At 44.9% G+C, this 22,060-nt stretch overlaps 2 protein-coding genes across 2 annotated transcripts in view; both read right to left on the bottom strand.

Moving 5' to 3' along the window:
* Window positions 1-11,876, bottom strand: part of LOC137423109 (poly(U)-specific endoribonuclease-A) — a 56,484-nt gene extending 44,608 nt beyond the window's left edge. The window contains exons 1-4 of the mRNA XM_078771136.1: window positions 11,765-11,876; window positions 10,133-10,238; window positions 2,205-2,316; window positions 1,950-2,071 (exon numbers count right to left, since the gene is read on the bottom strand). Of these exons, the coding sequence (XP_078627262.1) occupies window positions 1,950-2,071; window positions 2,205-2,316; window positions 10,133-10,238; window positions 11,765-11,775 (351 nt within the window). The 5' untranslated portion in view covers window positions 11,776-11,876. The remainder of the gene's footprint in view (window positions 1-1,949; window positions 2,072-2,204; window positions 2,317-10,132; window positions 10,239-11,764) is intronic.
* A 3,271-nt stretch (window positions 11,877-15,147) lies between these two features.
* The window catches only part of NUP37 (nucleoporin 37), a 254,697-nt gene continuing 247,784 nt past the window's right edge, over window positions 15,148-22,060 (bottom strand). Inside the window, exon 8 of the mRNA XM_068109918.2 lies at window positions 15,148-17,617. Within this exon, the coding sequence (XP_067966019.1) occupies window positions 17,498-17,617 (120 nt within the window). The 3' untranslated portion in view covers window positions 15,148-17,497. The remainder of the gene's footprint in view (window positions 17,618-22,060) is intronic.

Below are 22,060 nucleotides of genomic sequence, written 5' to 3'. Positions count from 1 at the left end.
CAAAGGAAGATGACAACAACTGGAAAATAGTAAAAGCCGGCAGAGGGAGCCGAAGAGCAAGAGACCACCTGCAGGGTTAGGGGTTGTTGATTTTATTTTTTATGAACAATGATGACTGTGCACCGATTGGTGCTTGAGGATGCTTTGGTGCGTTTATGGGTGCTTTCATGGTGCGTCGATGCAGAGCAGACTGTCTCCCCCCCAGAAAGAACAATCACAGGTCCTGGGTTAGTTTTGTAAATAAAAGTAGCGTCAATTGTAAATAATGCTCCCCACCGTCAATGTATAGTTTGAAGACCATTCCGCAATTCGGTTAGCTGTGGGCGTGAGTCTGTTAGGTAGGGTGCAATGGAGCAGCGGGACATATTTATTTATGTTTTAAGACTGTCGCACTCAGGGTCAGGGTAAAAGTAGAGGGAACTACACCTACGTGTCACACTAAATTAAAGTTATAGGCCCGGGACGTGCCTAAGAGGAGGAGGGTGCAGTGTTGCGGATATGAGGATTGTGTTTTTTTTATTGTGTTGTATTGTATTGTAAATTGTTATGAATTATTGATTTATTCTGAGCCCTCCTTGCTCCAGTCTGTTGTATAAAGGTCAAAGGGCGTTCCGGTAGTTAATTCCATAAAGCATACATGAAGGACACTATAATATCCCTGTTGGGTAGTTTATTTCCTTATTCTGTGTATTAGGTTAAGGCTTTGTCTTCCATTAAAATGACACTCCATTGCACCAAGTGAAATAAGATAGATTCCCTTCATTCTTCATTCCCATTCCCAAAAACCTCCATTTCCCCTTTCGTCATGGCCAAGCCTCAATTTGCCAATTACATCCCCTCCAAAACCACCATTGAACATGTGCTCGGGTCGGGGAAGAAAGGCATGCCCGCCCGTCGTCATCAAGGGCGGAGCCAGAGGGTCGCGAGACCAACCATGGCCGAGGTGAGCACACCGATGGGCGTGTCCTGAAGGCCGGCGGCTTAATCGCCGGAGGCGTTATAAAAGCGCGCGCAAGAGTGGACAAGAGTTGCGTAGAGAGGTCCATGACAAGAGAGGTCCATGACAAAGAGAGTTCCATGACAAGAGTGGCGGCTGCATCCACAGCAGCTTGAGCCACCGAAGCTGCATCCACAGCAGCTTGAGCCACCGAAACTGCAGCCACAGTAGCTTGGAACCAGATGGACATTTTGAGCAGGACTGAAAAGGAACGGCGGCTGCCAAACGCGCCGATCGGGCTGCGGTATCCGTGGACCGGCCTCCCCCCTCCAGCCATCCACCTCCTGCCATTCCTATCATCATCCCCCGTGTAAGTGTGTTCGTAGTCTGTCTTTTGTCTTGTCCCTGGGAATAAGTTAAGCCTGTTAGATAAGCTAGTATTTTCACTGTGTCTCTAAAATCTTCTGTATATTATTTTCTTATCTTTCCTTCTTCCTTGGTTATTTTGAGCATGTAAATAGTAGAAATAAATTTAGTAGTATTTCCAACCTTTTGGTTGTCTGCTTCTTCTTCACATCCGTGTCGCCTTAGTCTTTTCCCTATTGAATATCTGTGGCGCGATCCGGCCAACGCTCGGGAATCGGGTTAGTCGGGGTAACTGTACGACCGCGGGGCCATCCGCTCGGCAAACATAACATCTTATCCGCGGGCTGTAACAATATATATATATATATATATATATATATATATATATATATATATATATATATATATATATATATATATATATATATATATACATACACATCCATACATACATATATAATCGTTTTGGCCCAATGGTAATGCACGCAGTAATGCGGCAACTCAGGATGGAACAACTAGGTTAATGTTCCGTATGAGTAAAACAGTAGAGGGCAAAAAGACATGAAGATTAAACCCGATAGTGTTACATTGAGTTGCTGTAACAGAGATGCCGCATGAACTAAAAGCTACCTGAACTTTGACTCACCTCCATGACCTCCGTGTGCAGAATGGCATCCAGAAAGCGACTATTCTCGGCCTTCTCCTCTGAAGTTACCGTTTCGCAAATTCCCGTTGCAGTTTCGTAATTATCGAGCAGGGCGATGAAGGCTATGGACAGAAGGCAGAAGAGGAAATTAAACATTCGACACAATTGTGAAGATTTGGTTTCATCACAAGCTTTTGAATATATTAACTGGGGAGGGCACTTTGGTCATCGAGTCATGCACACCAAAGTACTCACCATGGTACGTGGGCTTCTCATGCAGATGATTTTCATCAACAAAGGTAAAGAGAGGATGCTGGGCATAATCTTTGGCTTTGTCTTTGCCCAACGAGACATAACCAGCTCGACCCTACAAATTGATGTGAAATAATCAAGAAACATCACCTGCTCATAATCCCAAAGTCCACACTGGTTTCACACCTGCATTCAATTGTCCCCTTATTCTCCCCATTGTGGAATTGTCTGCCTGTGTCTGTCGTTTTGTTCTCACATCACTGCATCACACGTTCACCCATGGACATCTATGATCCTCCTATACATGCCGATTCTATCCCATCATGATCCTCTCTGGGCCATTGTTAATCCTTTTTGTATTGTTGCAGTTTTGGGAAACCACTAAGACGTAATGGCAATCACCACACAGGTCCCTTAGAATAGTTATTTCATGGCAGAACATTATCCTAGTCCCTTCCCGTTATATAGGTTAATATGTCATTATGCATTGGGAAGGGAAAGACAGGCCCTCCACTCATAAGAGGAGGCCAGGCAGATGCACAAAGATTGCATCCAAAGGTATTGAGATTCAAAGTCTTGAAGGACAGAAGACAGGCCGAAGGCCTCAAGGGTGGATGCCAGCAACAACATTTTGTGAACAGGGAACTACTCAAATGCACCAAATACCATTGGGTTATGCACCAGGTAAAAGTCCCTTCGACAGGGCTTGTGGGGGCAGGGTGACACAATGGGCCACTAATGAACACCTGAGGAACTTTGGAGAAGTCTTGTGGGGGCAGGGGTAGCGATACTCCATCAATTGGCAACCTGAAAAACACCCTCAAACATCCCCCCACCCTCACCAGGGTCTGACAAAAAGGCCTCGCTCACTTGATTCCCTCTCTTGGCCAGACCCTCTCTCTCTGGCCTCTGTACGTGCCTGCTCTCTGCCTGCCGGTTTCACTTTGCACGTGCCTGCATGATTCTACCTCTTGGTCAGTCTCTCTCTGCTTCTTCTCACTTCACGTGTGCACGACACTCTCTGTCAGACCTTAGCACGTGTACTTGATTAATCTCCCTCTCTCTGCTCCCTCTCGATGCACGTGTTCATCGGACTCTCTGCACTCTGAACGTGGTCATCAGACACTCAGCACGTGGTCATCAGACACTCTGCATGTGTTCATAGGACTCTCTGCACTCTGCATGTGGTCATCAGACACTCTGCACATGGTCATCGGACACTTTGCACGTGGTCATCGGACTCTGTACTCTGCATGTGTGCATGACTTGGACTCTCTCTGCACATGCCTGCTTGCCTGCCCTTGTTCGTGACTGCCTCTTCGTGTTCGTGCTGGGACTCCCTGCCAATGTTCATGCTGGGACTGCCTGCCCGTGTTCGTGCTGGGACTGCCTGCCCATGTTCGTGCTGGGACCCCCCTGCCCGTGTTCGTGCTGGGACTGCCTGCCCGTGCTCATGCTGGGATTGCCTGCCCGTGCTTGCGCTGGGACTGCCTGCCCATGTTCGTGCTGGGACTCCCTGCTCGTGTTCATGCTGGGACTGCTTGCCCATGTTCGTGCTGGGATTGCCTGCCCGTGCTCACGCTGGGACTGCCTGGCAGTGTTCGAGCTGTTGACTGCTTCTTCCTGCTCGTGCTGGGACTCCCTGCCCGTGTTCGTGCTGGTACTCCCTGCCCGTGTTCGTGCTGGGATTCCCTGCCCATGTTCCTGCTGGGACTCCCTGCCCTTGTTCAAGCTGGGACTGCCTGCCCGTGTTCGTGCTGGGACTGCCTGCCCGTGCTCGCGCTGGGACTCCCTGCCTGTGTTCCTGCTGGGACTCCCTGCCTGTGTTCCTGCTGGGACTCCCTGCCCGTGTTCCTGCTGGGACTCCCTGCCCGTGTTCAACCTGGGACTCCCTGCACGTGTTCGTGCTGGGATTCCCTGCCCGTGCTCGCGCTGGGACTGCCTGGCAGTGTTCGAGCTGTTGACTGTGTCTTCGTGCTCGTGCTTTGGACTGCCCCCTTTGCCAGTGTGCTGCTCGTTGTTGAATCAAGATAACAAGGTCCTGGTAACATCGTAACCATTTTGCTAACAGGATCCCAATGTTCGTGTTCCCCTCCCCTCCCCGTGAATGGGTGCTGGGTGCCCTTGTTGTGTTTTATTTGTTGTAATCGTCATAAGGCATAGATTGAGCTAAGTTTCTGCCTCTTGTCCCCTTTTCTTTCCTATCGAAAAGTTGCACTGTAAATACTTGTAAATAAATCGAATCGTTAAACGTTTCCTTTCCAAGTGTCCGTGAATGTTCTTTCTTCCATTTTTCCGGCACCATTGCTCACACCCAGAGAGCGATCGACCGTAACAAAATTAGCATCAGTACCAACGTGCGGGTACCCAAGGTTGCTTGGCCGTCTAAATTTCCATCCAGGAACAAAAGTGGTACACCGCCGGAGGGTACATTCCCCGAATGGACCCGTCACATGGTACAGGTAAACGGTGTCAGACGATTGGACCCTGAAATCGCGCAACAGACCAATTGGCGTCCGTAGTTGCTGGTTCGCAACCTGCCGAAGTACGAAGTTATTCGTGTGCGGCAGCCTCAGGTCTGGTAAGTTCGGGAGGGAACGGAAGCTAACCCCCTCGTAGTAGACCCGAACCCCAGGCCGTAACAGTATTATTCCTCCTTGTATTTGTCCAACCCCATATACCTTTTGTTGTGTAGCTCCTCCATGAGCATAGATCCTTCCACTACCTGCGCATGGTCGATACACATGCATCATGTCTTGATGTCCAGGTTTTCACACGGTGGCCTATCAGGATGGCCTAGGGATACGCACACTCACTTCTGAGCCATCTAGCAAGGGTTTGAATCCTGAACCAGGTATCCTGGTGTCTCACAGGCAGGGCGGAGGTATCAACGTGTGGGCCGTCCCACCGATGGACGTTATCCTGGCGTCCCGTCTGACAGCATTAGTTGGTGCACGTTAATGATACCCCACCGCGTCATTTTGCAAAGAGGAGGTGAGCTATCGCCGGCATCATGAACAAATTACAAATTCCTGCCCAAACCTGCAGGTGCGCTGCATGAGTGGCACAGCCCTGCCCTCAGCCAATGATGCTCCTCACAGCCTTATGCTGCATAATAAAGAAGAAGAAGATGCATATGTTAATTTTGAGTTTAAAATTTCTCAACTTTTGAAAAAAAAAAAGTAAACAAATGGTCGATGGTCCATGATCAAACTAATCATTGAATTTTACCTTTTGACCATTTTAAAGGTGCGTGGTAAGAGGGTGACGTACGAGAAAGATGACCAACGGAATGGTTTCCATAATTCTTTGGCCAGAAATCCTTGTGGACATTTCTCACTATCCATGTTTCTTATCATGAAATGGGATCAAAGTGTTTGAGGGTTTACACACTGACACACCTAGTAGGCTAGTGGCCAAATTAAAAAAGGGGCCTAAAATGTGAGAAACCCCTACCCACGGTAGAACAAGTCACAACCTATTTTTTCTTGAAGAGGGATGTTTGGGGAGTTAGAAAATCATGGTTGTGAACCTGAGATCATTGCACAACATTTTGAAAATCACGTTTACATGTGTACCACTGCAGACTGCAAAAATGGATTTAATCGCCACAGATTTTGGCTCATATTGGCTCATATATTTGTTAATACTGGTGCTACAAACACAAATTTGGTACCAAAATGTGCGGAATGATGACATATATATCTGTAAAAACCATTTGTGATGTAACAAAGGCTTTTGTGTGACCTACAGGCAAAAATAGTGGAATTTTGCGCAATAAATCAGCTTCGGGTTTACCAATAAATATCAACTAAACAATTAATTTCTTCATAAGTATTTGAGTTGTATTACTACATATTACATCAAAATAACCCTCTATCATTCTCCTTTTTAGAAATATAACTCATAAAGATAAATCCGTTGAATTAATAGAGTTATTACCGAAACCATATGTCACCCACCCTAAAAGTAACCGACATTGATTAATTTATAATACATGTATATGCATTAACCAAAGAAGAATGATTTTAAATCCAGTTGCAGAAAATCAATTTTGAGCTTGATTGCCTTTTTCTAAAACTACTGATATATACTTATCTTTAATTATTTCATTTCAGATGCTCGTGCTGACAATTGATCTGCAATTATGGATCTGGAACCACCTGTTGTGAAGCGTCGTAAAATTGACACTGACCACTGCATCATATGCTTTAAACCCCTCAACCCTAAAAAGCAAGAAGTTGTAAAGAACCCAACATTTAATGGTTTGAGTGCAATCTTCAAAGCAAGTCAAATCAGAAAAGATGACGTTTATGAAAGTATCTGGCCTTTGCAACAAGACATATTGAGTCTTGATTTGAAAGTATCATTCCACAAATCATGTCGGGCCAAGTATACCAGCAAGTCAAATATCTCCACATCCAACCCCAGTGAGAGTGACCAGCAACCATGCGCGTCTGCGGCAACAGAACACACAAGAATCAGCAGAAATGAAACAGCTGGGTCTGACATCAGGACTAACTGCTTCATTTGTGGAAAATCCAACACTTCCAGAAACAAGCTTACACAGGTATCTACAGGAACTGGACAGTCCACCAGAGAAAAAGTTCTCGCAGCAGCTGACAAAAGACAAGACAATAAAATACACATGCGCATGCTTGCCTTTCCAGATTTGTTCGCCTCTGATGCCAAGTACCACAGGTTATGCTATTCACACTATATTTCAGAACGGAACATCACTGCTGCAATTCGTAAATCAGGAGAGGAAACAATGGGCACATTACATGATGAAGCTTTTGATGATCTGAAATGTTATCTGGAACAAACTGTGTTCTCCAAAACTAAGACAGTGACACCCCTCGTTCACCTGAAAGATGAATACGTTGGATATTTGGTTTCACTGGGTACCACGAATGCAGAACAGTATAAAACTTGGAAGTTGAAGGAGCGATTAACTAAATATTATGGTGACCAAATAGTCTGTGTAACATTTGATGGCCACACTGACATCATATGCTCTTCTTCTGTGACCTTAGGTGATGCCCTGAGAAAAGCCACGATTCTGCAGAGCATGACTGATGAACCAGAATATGAAGACATCCCGTCTGATGTACCATCAGCCATAGATAGTGAAATGCATACTTTGCATGCTGCAGCTGGTATCCTGAGGAAGCACATGGCTGATATCGAGCATGTTGGAAATATGTATGCACCTGTCGAGGAAACAGATATTCAGCACTGTGCAGAATTCGTTCCTAATACACTCTACGACTTTATTCAGTGGTGCACCAGTGACAAATCACACACGAATGTAACCAGCTGTAGTGATGAAGGTGTTATGAAGAACAACCTGAGGACGATCGCCATTTGTCACAATATAATATCACAGAGCCGTCGAGTGTACTCCACAATAACGCTTGGTTTAGCCTTGCAGGTGCATCATGAATTGGGAAGCAAGCATCTCATTGACATGCTTCATTAATTAGGACACTGTGTGTCCTATGATGAGGTGAGACGTTTCCTCACGTCTGTGGCTGTTGATCAAACTGCCTCGGAGGGTATTTACATGTCAAAACCCATGAAAACCAACAAACGAGATAAATTGATGGTGGATTCAGAAGTACTTTTCCGGCGGCTGCTTGCTGTCTCAAAGAAACGCGATGTCAGTTTGGAACAAGTCCTGACACATGAACTGGCTCCTGTGCCACCGTCCCTCTTCAACAATGATGGGACAATGCGAAAAACCAACAAGGAGGATCTGGCAAAGAAGTTAGAAGCTAATTGCGAGGATGTCCAGGTGCTCGAACTCTCTGACCAACATGATACTGCTTATGTCATTGATGGGATGGCACTACTTCAGGCACTTGATGAAGCCCAGTTTGACACATTTGACGATCTCGGACGTACCATAATGCAGAAGATTCAGTCACTGCTTGCTAGTAACCAAGGTGTGACATCAGTTACATTGGTTTTTGACAGGTATGATGTACCACTCTCTATCAAGCAGCTGGAAAGAGAACGTCGCACTGGTGGAGAGTCAACACCCAGATATGTCATCGATGGACAACGCACAGTTCCAAACTACAGGAAGTTCCTGAAGAACACCACAAACAAATCAGCGCTTGCCGATTTCCTCTGCAGTTACTTGACAGTAGCCGCCCAATTGCAGCTTGAGGAAAACCAATCTGTCACACTGGCAGGAGGCTTTAACGATGGCCTGCTAGTTAAAGTTGTGGATCATAGAGGCATCAGGGAACTACCTGAATTGTTCAGCACACATGAGGAGGCTGACACACGGCTCCTGCTGCATGCTATCCATCTCGCCAGAGCACACTCAAGGGTCATTGTACGATGTGATGACACCGACGTGTTGGTCCTACTCATCTATTACTGTGGGAAAGGCATGTTTGGGGACACCAAAGTGTACATGAATGCAGGTCACTGTACAAAAACAACGAATCGTCAGAGATTCATTCCTGTCAACAGAATAACGGACGACATCGGTCAGGATACGTCAAGTTGCTTGCCAGCATCACATGCTATAAGTGGCTGTGACACAACCTCCTCGCTGTTCAAAGTCGGGAAACGCACTGCATATTCGAAACTCAAGCAAAACATTGCACACTTGGCACCACTGTCACGGTTAGGCCAAACCAGAGATACAACCAATGTCGGCAGCACTGCCACAAAATATGCTCTGTCGTTGTATGGTTCAAAGTCAAGTCACACACTCGACCAACTTCGTTATGTTTATGCCTGCACAAGTGACAAACCAGCATCTCTCTTCCCACCAACAGACGATGCTTTCGAACAACATCTGAAAGCAAGCAAATTACCAGGTGGCGATATGGACCCACAGCCATGTAGCGAGGCCTGTACTTTGGAACCCCGATGGTAATGGATGGCAGGTCAGAGACAACAAACTTGAGCCTGTCATGTTCCAAAAGGATGCAGCCCCAAGGGAGGTTCGAGATCTCACGCATCTCTACTGCACCGACGATGACTGTAGGCAGAGCAGAACATGTCATTGTATCTCTGCAGGACTGACCTGCACTGAATTCTGCTCGTGTAGTGCAGACGATTGTCCAAATGTTGACGATTCTGTTGTCTTTGACGACAGCACTGATGAAGAGCGTGACTGAACTTTTAAATGTATTACATGTATTACTTCATGTAATAGATGTACATAAGTTACAGTGCATGTTATGAATTCATTATCGTCATATGTGAAATAGCTTATATCAACATGATGTCTATAAAAGTCACTTTCACAATTGTGTCAGAATCGTAAGTCCATTCTTCATGTTGCATATCTGCTTCGGGATTTCTATCGGTCAGCATCAGTGGGGCGACATATGATTTCAGTTATAACTATATCATTTCAGTGACAATTATATCATTAGATATATTTTTCAAAGGGTAAATAAACTTGGATTATGTTGATGTAACAAGTATGTCTGCAAGTCCAATATTTTTGAAGTAATTAATGTTTTTGTTGATATTTATTGGTAAACCCAAAGCTGATTTGTTGAGTAAAATTCCACTATTTTTGCCTGTAGGTCACACAAAAGCCTTTGTTACATCACAAATGGTTTTTACAGATATATATATGTCATCATTCCGCACATTTTGGTACCAAATTTGTGTTTGTAGCACCAGTATTAACAAATATATGAGCCAATATGAGCCAAAATCTGTGGCGATTAAATCCATTTTTGCAGTCTGCAGTGGTACATATGTAAACGTGATTTTCAAAATGTTGTGCAATGATCTCAGGTTCACAACCATGATTTTCTAACTCCCCAAACATCCCTCTTCAAGAAAAAATAGGTTGTGACTTGTTCTACCTTGGGTAGGGGTATGTCACCCAAAACCTCATTTGGCCACTAGCCTATAGCCCCAGATTCGGGTTACCACATTGTGGTCCTTACCTGCAGGTCCAAGCGGTAGTCGTTTCCGGGAACCAAGCGGTTTTTGTCAGCTTTCCACAAAGCCTTGCACAGTTCGGACAGGTCTGCTTCATCCAGGTGGTGATTGCTGCTCAGAGATAAATAATTAAATCATCAGGTAGAGTGGATAAGTCAGGAACACCAGGTATGATACAGGGAACGCGGGTGTAACATTTTCATGTACATAATAAGTATATGCAACAAAACTCCAATGTCCACCCCTCGCCTTCCCCCTCCCCCATCCCTCCCCTTCGCCCATCCCCCCCCCCCCCCCAACGTGCTACTTAAATACGTAGTTTGTAGCTAGTCCCATATGAACACAGGTTCGAGCTCTAATCGGCTCTCCGTTATTGCATTTATCTCTACCTTTACCTGCGAGTGAGCTGACGTAAGAACGATGCTCTCACACGACGCCACGTCAGGTAAAGGTATAACATCACAGGCAATAATGTCACACCAGGTAAAAGTGGAGCGTTACGAGTAATAAGAAGACCACACCAGGTCAAGGTAAAGCATTACGAGCACTAACACCACCCCAGGTAAAGGTAAAACGTTACGCGTAATAATAACACCACACCAGGTAAAGGTACACAACGAGCATTACGAGCAATATATTATTATAACACCACACCAGGGAAAGACACAACGCAAGCGTTACGATCAATATAATAACACCACACCAGGTAAAGCAGGTATAACATTGCAGGCAATAATGTCACACCAGGTAAAAGTATAGCGTTACCAGTAATAAGAACACCAATCAGGAAAGGTAAGAATTTACGAATAATAAGAACACCACACCAGGTGTGGTGTACAGCGTGACGAGCAATAATAACACCACACCAGGTAAAGGTATTTAGCGAGTGTTACTAGCAATAAAATAACACCACACGAGCTAAAGGTACATAGCGAGCGTTGTAAGCAATAAAATAACACCACGCCAGGTAAAGGTACATAGCGAGCGTTGTAAGCAATAAAATAACACCACGCCAGTTAAAGGTACATATAGCGAGTGTTACAAACAATACAATAACACCACACCAGGTAAAGGTACATAGCGAGCGTTGTAAGCAATAACATAACACCACGCCTGGTAAAGGTACATATAGCGAGTGTTACAAACAATACAATAACACCACACCAGGTAAAGGTACATAGCGAGCGTTGTAAGCAATAAAATAACACCACGCCAGTTAAAGGTACATATAGCGAGTGTTACAAACAATACAATAACACCACACCAGGTAAAGGTACATAGCGTGCGTTGTAAGCAATAAAATAACACCACGCCAGTTAAAGGTACATATAGCGAGTGTTACAAACAATACAATAAAACCACACCAGATAAACGTAAATATAGCGAGTGTTAGAAACAATACAATAACACCACACCTGGTAAAGGTACATATAGCGGGCGCTGCGATCAATAACAACGCATAACTCAGAACAGTGCCACGTTACAGGCCTATTTAACAAGGAAGTTCACAAACCACTAAAACAGATCTAAACAAATAACGGAACTGGTGGGAAGACCCCACGGAGCGACCCTTGGTCCGGGTCATCACGTTCGGGTAACTCGATCGACGACGGCGACCAATCGGACGGGATTCGTACCCTTGAGCCATGTTGCACCGCGAGTCAGACCGAGGGAGTAACAGTGAGCGAGGCGAGGGAGAGGAGGAACGAGGGATTCCGTTATTCAGGAACTGACGTCACACCAGCGATCCACCCTCTATGCTCGACGGAAAGAGAGCAAGCAGCACGTGGTTAAAGGGCCATCATGATGGGACAGAGATTGCTCGTGGTTAAGGGGCCACCAGGATGGGATAGCGAGCATATGGTTATTATGGTTATGGGGCCACCAGGATGGGATAGCGAGCATATGGTTATTATGGTTATGGGGCCACCAGGATGGGATAGCGAGCATGTGGTTATTATGGTTATGGGGCCACCAGGATGGGATAGCGAGCATATGGTTATTATGGTTATGGGGCCACCAGGATGGGATAGCGAGCATATGGTTATTATGGTTATGGGGCCACCAGGATGGGATAGCGAGCATATGGTTATTATGGTTATGGGGCCACCAGGATGGGATAGCGAGCATGTGGTTATTATGGTTATGGGGCCACCAGGATGGGACAGCGAGCATGTGGTTAAGGGGCCACCAGGATGGGTTAGCGAGCATATGGTTATTATGGTTATGGGGCCACCAGGATGGGATAGCGAGCATATGGTTATTATGGTTATGGGGCCACCAGGATGGGATAGCGAGCATATGGTTATTATGATTATGGGGCCACCAGGATGGGACAGCGAGCATGTGGTTAAGGGGCCACCAGGATGGGTTAGCGAGCATATGGTTATGGGGCCACCAGGATGGGATAGCGAGCATGTGGTTAAGGGGCCATCATGATGGGATAGCGAGCATGTGGTTAAGGGGCCACCATGATGGGATAGCGAGCATATGGTTATGGGGCCACCAGGATGGGATAGCGAGCATGTGGTTAAGGGGCCACCAGGATGGGATAGCGAGCATATGGTTATGGGGCCACCAGGATGGGATAGCGAGCATGTGGTGAAGGGGCCACCAGGATGGGATAGCGAGTATATGGTTATGGGGCCACCAGGATGGGATAGCGAGCATGTGGTTAAGGGGCCACCAGGATGGGATAGCGAGCATGTGGTTAAGGAGCCACCAGAGTGGGACAGAGATTGCTCGTGGTTAAGGGGCCACCATGATGGGATAGCGAGCATATAGTTATGGGGCCACCAGGATGGGATAGCGAGCATGTGGTTAAGGGGCCACCAGGATGGGATAGCGAGCATATGGTTATGGGGCCACCAGGATGGGATAGCGAGCATGTGGTTAAGGGGCCACCAGGATGGGATAGCGAGCATGTGGTTAAGGGGCCACCAGGATGGGATAGCGAGCATGTGGTTAAGGGGCCACCAGGATGGGATAGCGAGCATGTGGTTAAGGGGCCACCAGAGTGGGACAGAGATTGCTCGTGGTTAAGGGGCCACCAGGATGGGATAGCGAGCATGTGGTTAAGGGGCCACCAGGATGGGATAGCGAGCATGTGGTTAAGGGGCCACCATGATGGGATAGCGAGCATGTGGTTAAGGGGCCACCAGGATGGGATAGCGAGCATGTGGTTAAGGGGCCACCAGGATGGGATAGCGAGCATCTGGTTAAGGGGCCACCAGGATGGGATAGCGAGCATGTGGTTAAGGGGCCACCAGGATGGGATAGCGAGCATGTGGTTAAGAGGCCACCAGGATGGGATAGCGAGCATGTGGTTAAAGGGCCACCAGGATGGGATAGCGAGTATGTGGTTAAGGGGCCACCAGGATGGGACAGAGACAGCTTGTGGTTAAGGGGCCACCAGGATGGGACAGAGACAGCTTATGGTTAAGGGGCCACCAGGATGGGACAGAGACAGCTTATGGTTAAGGGGCCACCAGGATGGGACAGAGACAGCTTGTGGTTAAAGGGCAACCGGTATTGGACAGAGGGAGCGCACCACGAGCAGTCTGCCCGAGGTTTGATTCCCGACCTGACGATCAACCGGCAGCTTGGTACGTCACGAGTAGGGTGTTGCATCAAGGAGTACACCGTTTCCTCGAGTTTACCCTATTAAAGCAGAGGATCCCGTCTGTCAGACAGTCAGCATCAGTGGATGTACACGTGAGAAGACCGCACGTTGTGTTTTTCACAAAGAGTAGGCCATTGTGTGCCGGTACCAAGAACGAATTCCATCCACTTAATGACCTGCAGGTCGACCTGCTGTCGGTGACTTCCACGATGGACTCGCGTTGCCCGCGCGAATTGACCGATCCCCAAAGGGTCTACCGACGACCTGATGGTTCCACCGGGATCCTATAATATTGGACCTAACGAGTCCGACCCACTTGGATATGATAACCAGGTATTCTTATTATAGGGTTACAGGGTTACACTTACAGGTTACAACCACCATGGGCCTTGCGATTCACCGAAAGACCAGTTTATACGCAAAAACATTTACCATAGTTTATTGAACTAAATCAGCACCTTCGTGTTCCGAGATGCTGTGTCCCACCCACAACTTTGAAGCCGCACCTGGGTTTTAAACGTCGAGAGCCACGAAATGGCAAGACAAGAGCCATCTACATATTACGTACGCAAACATGGCAGAATTTTTGACTTCCCTTTCTCCAAACCAAAGCCTGGTGTTGTCCTAACGGTTCACGTGGCTGGCTTGAGATCGCAGGGTCTTAAGTTCAAACCCCTGCCCTGCCGTTGAATTAACACCAGGTGGGTTGACTCAGACTTTCGTCCTGCCGAGGTTGGCAAAATGAGTACCAGCTTACTGGGATGAATGAGCCATTCGAGTACCTGCGTCGGAGTGGCGACCCATTCAGGATTGTGCCCAACACCTGTTGGGTTTCCTTGTCGCCATACTGCTCCCACACTCCCCTGCCCTGCTGTCTTCCACCCACCTTTGCATATGTAATACACCTGATGGAAAGCTCGTCTCTTTAAAGACTAGATTAGGTCTGCGTCGGTGTGCAACAAATTGACTCAACCAAATGTTGAGAGAGGTATGCCAACCACAGTGGGTGAGGAGGTGAAGCGACCTTTCCTATGTGAGCTCTTGCTTTGAAGTGGCTCAGGGCCGAAACGTCGCTTCACCTTCTTTCCCACGGATGTTAAATACCTGTCTCAACTTATGGTTCAGAAGATTCAATGACACACCTAACCTCCAGCACCTTACCTCTGCACACCCCTGCAAGTAAATAAAGAAAGTGAAATGAAAACTGACTCTTAATAGGTACATGTTAGTTACAATTTGCAATGTAAGCATGTGCAGACACATTCGAAGCTTCTGAGCACAATTAATGCACAGGTAAATAATTATTCACTTTCTGGATGCTGCACAGGTGCTCAGGTTCCTTGGCAGGTGCTCAGCTTGGAAGCTTGAACCTCCATCAAACAGCAAAACCAACAAAACTGCCGACTAAACAAAATGCTTTATTCTGCATTGCAAAGATACAACTGCTTGTTGCGATTTGGAAAACACAAATAAAATAAAGTAGGACAATTGTAAATCGTTGAATATTTTGGAGGACATTTCAAGGTTTACTTGTTTTGGTGGACATTTCAAGGTTTACGTGTTTTGGTGGACATTTCAAGGTTTACGTGTTTTGGTGGGCATTTCAAGGTTTACGTGTTTTGGTGGACATTTCAAAGTTTACGTGTTTTGGTGGACATTTCAAGGTTTACGTGTTTTGGTGGACATTTCAAGGTTTACGTGTTTTGGTGGAGATTTCAAGGTTTACGTGTTTTGGTGGACATTTCAAGGTTTACGTGTTTTGGTGGAGATTTCAAGGTTTACGTGTTTTGGTGGACATTTCAAGGTTTACGTGTTTTGGTGGACATTTCAAGGTTTACGTGCTTTGGTGGACATTTCAAGGTTTACGTGTTTTGGTGTACATTTCAAGGTTTACGTGTTTTGGTGGACATTTCAAGGTTTACGTGCTTTGGTGTACATTTCAAGGTTTACGTGTTTTGGTGGAGATTTCAAGGTTTACGTGTTTTGGTGGACATTTCAAGGTTTACGTGTTTTGGTGGACATTTCAAGGTTTACGTGCTTTGGTGGACATTTCAAGGTTTACGTGTTTTGGTGGACATTTCAAGGTTTACGTGTTTTGGTGTACATTTCAAGGTTTACGTGTTTTGGTGGACATTTCAAGGTTTACGTGTTTTGGTGGACATTTCAAGGCTTACGTGTTTTGGTGGGCATTTCAAGGTTTACGTGTTTTGGTGGACATTTCAAAGTTTACGTGTTTTGGTGGACATTTCAAGGTTTACGTGTTTTGGTGGAGATTTCAAGGTTTACGTGTTTTGGTGGACATTTCAAGGTTTACGTGTTTTGGTGGACATTTCAAGGTTTACGTGTTTTGGTGGACATTTCAAGGTTTACGTGCTTTGGTGGACATTTCAAGGTTTACGTGTTTTGGTGGACATTTCAAGGTTTACGTGTTTTGGTGGACATTTCAAGGTTTACGTGTTTTGGTGGACATTTCAAGGTTTACGTGTTTTGGTGGACATTTCAAGGTTTACGTGTTTTGGTGGACATTTCAAGGTTTACGTGTCTTGGTGGACATTTCAAGGTTTACGTGTTTTGGTGGACATTTCAAGGTTTACGTGTTTTGGTGGACATTTCAAGGTTTACGTGTTTTGGTGGACATTTCAAGGTTTACGTGTTTTGGTGGACATTTCAAGGCTTACGTGTTTTGGTGGGCATTTCAAGGTTTACGTGTTTTGGTGGACATTTCAAAGTTTACGTGTTTTGGTGGACATTTCAAGGTTTACGTGTTTTGGTGGAGATTTCAAGGTTTACGTGTTTTGGTGGACATTTCAAGGTTTATGTGTTTTGGTGGACATTTCAAGGTTTACGTGTTTTGGTGGACATTTCAAGGTTTACGTGCTTTGGTGGACATTTCAAGGTTTACGTGTTTTGGTGGACATTTCAAGCTTTACGTGTTTTGGTGGACATTTCAAGGTTTACGTGTTTTGGTGGACATTTCAAGGTTTACGTGTTTTGGTGGACATTTCAAGGTTTACGTGTTTTGGTGGACATTTCAAGGTTTACGTGTCTTGGTGGACATTTCAAGGTTTACGTGTTTTGGTGGACATTTCAAGGTTTACGTGTTTTGGTGGACATTTCAAGGTTTACGTGTTTTGGTGGACATTTCAAGGTTTACGTGTCTTGGTGGACATTTCAAGGTTTACATGTTTTGGTGGACATTTCAAGGTTTACGTGTTTTGGTGGACATTTCAAGGTTTACGTGTTTTGGTGGACATTTCAAGGTTTACGTGTTTTGGTGGACATTTCAAGGTTTACGTGTTTTGGTGGACATTTCAAGGTTTACGTGTTTTGGTGGACATTTCAAGGTTTACGTGTTTTGGTGGACATTTCAAGGTTTACGTGTTTTGTTGGACATTTCAAGGTTTACGTGTTTTGGTGGACATTTCAAGGTTTACGTGTTTTGGTGGACATTTCAATGTTTACGTGTTTTGGTGGACATTTCAAGGTTTACGTGTTTTGGTGGACATTTCAAGGTTTACGTGCTTTGGTGGACATTTCAAGGTTTACGTGTTTTGGTGGACATGTCAAGGTTTACGTGCATTGGTGGACATTTCAAGGTTTACGCGCTATTCCAGAAAAGAAAATACGATTTGGTGGGCATGAGGATATCAACTGAAGTGAGGGAGGCTGTAGAAGTGGAATCAACTTGATGCGTCGCTCCGTAAACTCGAGATCTTGAGAGGTCTCGTCGGAGCGCTGAATGCGTCCATCACAGCTCCACGAGCCACATGTATATGCGCCGGTTCCCTCCGCAGGCACACAATGGAAGGAGTCGGTGCCAGCTGAGACCAGAAATCGCCGGAACGGTCGCTGTCAGGACGGGCTGCCCCTGCGATCGGGTTGGAGGAGAATGGAAGTCGTGTTATGATGGACATTGTCATCAGAAGGGATACGTTTGGCATGCAAAGTACGATGTATGCCAGATCTGCATCTCGACCTTCAATTTGATATTTATGACGTTTCAACCCCAAAACACAAACCAATACCGAGGGAGCGGGACGTGGACTACAGGACCAGCATGGAAAGGGAGTAAAGTCAGACATCGCTCGTGTTTCAAATGACAAGGGCATTCTCTCTGGTGATATCAAGTGGCAAAACACAAAAAACATATTGTCGGTGCAATGGGGTAAAATGACAAACAATGATAATGAATCGCAAGTTACGCATCTCAACGCGTCTCTGTGAGGTCCCTGAAAATGAAATGGACAAGTTAAACGATTGCATTTAGCAGCTGAGACTCAATTTGTATTTTTTCTAAAGGGTTAAAGTTATTTTTTTCAAGATAGAAAACATCTGGTTGACATACCCATGGGTGAAACTGCAGAACTTTTGAAAAAAAGAAAGTAACGAGCAAAACGACCCCTTGCTAGCGCAATTAAGGGGCGTGCACTCCTCCGCAAAAGTTTGAAACATTGATGTCAAAATATGCATTTTGGGCTTTTTAATTTTATTCCTATGCAGCCTGGATCATTTTCTGAGGGTGCGGCCATGCCACTGATCCAGTGTCCCTTACCTGTCCCAAAATGAGCTGGTACTCATTTTTCCGACCTCAGAAGGATGACAGGCTGAGTCAACCTGCCAGTTGTTAATTCAACGAAACGACAGGAAACTCAAGACCCTAGGTGTTCAGCAAGCCACCTTAACCTTTAAGCAAACGCCAGGCTTATCTTGTGGGCAATCCTGTCCAAATGGTAACAAAAAACTATGCAAATAAAAAAGTGATATTTTGGGAATTTATTTATTTATTTCAGTTGAACAACCATTGCTGTGAAGATTATTCTCAGTTAGTTGGTACAGAATTTTGTTATCATAAGATAAATGAATAATGAATAGCACATACCTTTCCAAGAAGTATTTTTATAAAGGGTGGGAGTGGGTTTTCGTAATATTGGATAGCGAGTGTACTTCATTTATTACATTCTGTCTGTCAATCACATACAGGTCACAATTTTAAACCGATCTTCATGAAATTTCACCAGATGGTAGGGTTGGATCATAGGCAAGAAGCCTATTGATGTTGAAGTCAAACACAGGTCAAAGGTTATTTGAGGACACATTTCTAAAATTATCATTTTTCATCCGATTGACTTGAAATTTGAACAGCATTTGCATATTGGGTTACTAAATTGGGAAACCCACTATTTTTGAGGTCAAGAGGTCAAAGGTCAACTCTAGGTCAAACTGCTAATATCAATTTTCATTTGAAAAATCATCAATTTTCATCCAATTGACTTGAAAATTAAACAGCAATTACACAGGGCATTCCTGAATTGGGAAAGCAACCATTTTGAGCTCAAAAGGTAAAAGGTCAATTGTAGGTCAAACATCTAATATCATCAATTTTCATTAAAAAAATTATCAATGTTAATCCGATTGACCCAAGAAGCTTTGATTAAGATCGTCAAATTTAATCTTAATGAAATTGACAATTTGATGTCGCCAAGGCAACATTTTTTGGGGGAGGGTTGATTTCGCAAGTATCGTGTTCTGCATGACGTTTTCTTGTTTGTTTGCTTGTCAATCGCTTACAGGTCACAATTTAAAACCCAATCTTGACAAAACTTCAGCAAATGGTAGAGTTGGTCATAAGGAAGAAGCCTATTGTTTTTGAGGTCAAAAGGTCAACAACTTTGTCTAATTTCTAAAATCCTCAATTTTCGTCCGATTGAGCTGAAATTTGAACACGATTTCCATTCATTTGATTCAACCACCAATTATTTTTGAGGACTAAAGGTGAAAAGGTCAACATAGGCCAAATTTCTAAAATCCTCAATTTTCATCCGATTGAGCTGAAATTTGAACACGATTTCCATTCATTTGATTCAACCACCAATTATTTTTGAGGACTAAAGGTGAAAAGGTCAACATAGGCCAAATTTCTAAAATCCTCAATTTTCATCCGATTGAGCTGAAATTTGAACACGATTTCCATTCATTTGATTCAACCACCAATTATTTTTGAGGTCGAAAGGTGAAAAGGTCAACAGAGGCCAAGTTTCTAAAATCCTCAATTTTCATCCAATTGAGCTGAAATTTGAACACGATTTCCATTCATTTGATTCAACCACCAATTATTTTTGAGGTCTAAAGGTGAAAAGGTCAACATAGGCCAAATTTCTGAAATCGTCAATTTTCATCCGATTGACTTGAAATTTGAAGAGGATTTGCATATCAGATCACTGAATTCAACCACCAACTATTTTTTAAGTCAACACAGGCCAAAGTTCAATAACATATTTCATGGATTTCACAAGTATCGTGCTATACACGACATATTTCTTGTTTATTTAGCTATCCGTTTTCATGTCCGTCTATCTTTTGCCCCGGGATTCTCCATTTTTGTCGTCCTGTGTTGTCTTATAATAAACTGTTATTCTGTAAGAACACGTTTGGTGTGGCGACGGTCATTGCTAACTTCGTACATGACAAACCATTTCGGCTGAGCTTTAATGGAAAATCCCTGGGGGAGGTTAAAATTGGTAATGTTCCCGAAAAAAAAAAAACCGTTGGAAACAACAATTGTAACCACCCACTCCAGCAAGGGTTAGTCAACACACACGATGCCACGTGTACAATGAAAAGATGCTAGTCGTCATAAACAAAAAAGTTTTAAAATATTGATTTTATTTGCATTTACAACACTCTAGTCCCTGCGCCTGCCACTCTTTTCTCATCCCCATTCCTCCCTCCAGGGAAAGTGAATCAAGAGCCTGATGGATTTATTTGATGGGGCTGTGGTGCAGCACAGGCATGATGGGCCAAATGGCCTCCTTTTGCGTCAAAGTCCATTGTTAAAATTTATTGGTCGCGTATTGATTTGGCCACAAACTTCAACATGACCAACAAACATTGATCAGGTTTTGTATTTTAGTGTAGCAGAATCGCATCTTTATTTTTCGACATTTCGGTATTTTCTGTGAGCTCATCGGAAGGAGCGGCGATGGGAAAAATCCAACAATGGACGATATTTCAACATTTACCAAAATAGAGAGAAATTATCCTGCTTGTCGGACATCTGATCACGGGCAAGCTTTTGTACCTGGCTAAGTTCCACAAAGATACCTCATAAAACCACCATGGGTGTAATTCACATAATCCTGGTCATGATGTGTTTGCATTGCACCCCACCCGCATGATATGGGTTAAGAAACGAATCAGCACATGGGAATAGCACTCAATCTTCTATAGCTATGAATGTCGATCTGTGTGTGTGTGTGTGTGTGTGTGTGTGTGTGTGTGTGTGTGTGTGTGTGTGTGTGTGTGTGTGTGTGTGTGTGTGTGTGTGGGGGGGGGGGGGGTTACTTACACACCCCTACACCTCTGCATGGTTTTGGACCAAATTTGGCACATAGGTAAAAGATTGCATCAGCCAGGTATGAGTGCGGTTATCAGCTCCTTCAGCCACCGGAAAACCTCTGGCGAAAATGATGGGATATCTTTCCTCGCTGTTGTTGTTGGTTTAAATAGCACCACCTTTGGTTAAGATGAGCACTACAGGTGGATTGCATTTTCCTGGACAACAGCCTGACTGTCATCTTCTGTGGTTACAATCACCACCACCTGTGGTTACAATTTTTTCTCAACAATCCTCTCCAAGAAGATCTGTCGCTCAAGCTTTTGGGTCTCGCTATCTGCCATGATCTTTCCTGGGAAAAACTACATTTCCAAGCTGGCCTCCAAAGCCAGTCGCCGACTGGGCATCCTCCATCATGCGAAGTCCTTCCTTGGCACACCTGAGCTCCTCACCACATACAAGGCTTTCATCCGCAGCTCAATGGAATACTACTAACCCCTCTGGGCTGGTGCTCCTGCCTCACACCTAGCTCGGCTTAACGCTGTTGAAACCAAAGCATTCAGAATCATTGGAATCTCCCGCGATGAAGCTAACTCCAAGGGCCTCTCACTCACTCACCGCAGGCAGGTAGGTGGTCTTTCCGTCTTATACCGACTCCTCTCTGGCCTTGCCCCCCCAGCTCTCTCTGGGCTCTGTCCCGCATATATTCCTACAGGTCGCACAAGAACTGCCTGCAACCCTCTTATGGTCAAACTGCCAAAATCAAGACTCTCTGCTCACCTTCACTCCTTCATTCCTCTTTTCTCCCGCCACTGGAACAAACTCCCTCACTCTATTCAATCCCACTCCACCCTCCAGGTATTTAAAACAGCTGTTCACCACCATCTCTTATCTTCCCCCATCCAAAACCTTGATCTTTTCTTCCTCCGCTAATTCACCCCTGATCCACTTTTTTGAAATTCCAACTTCTTTCCTGGA

This window comes from Myxine glutinosa, chromosome 1, assembly GCF_964187855.1.
Source record: "Myxine glutinosa chromosome 1, kmMyxGlut1.1, whole genome shotgun sequence".
Classification (NCBI taxonomy): domain Eukaryota; kingdom Metazoa; phylum Chordata; class Myxini; order Myxiniformes; family Myxinidae; genus Myxine; species Myxine glutinosa.
This window is presented reverse-complemented; position numbering and strand designations above follow the sequence as displayed.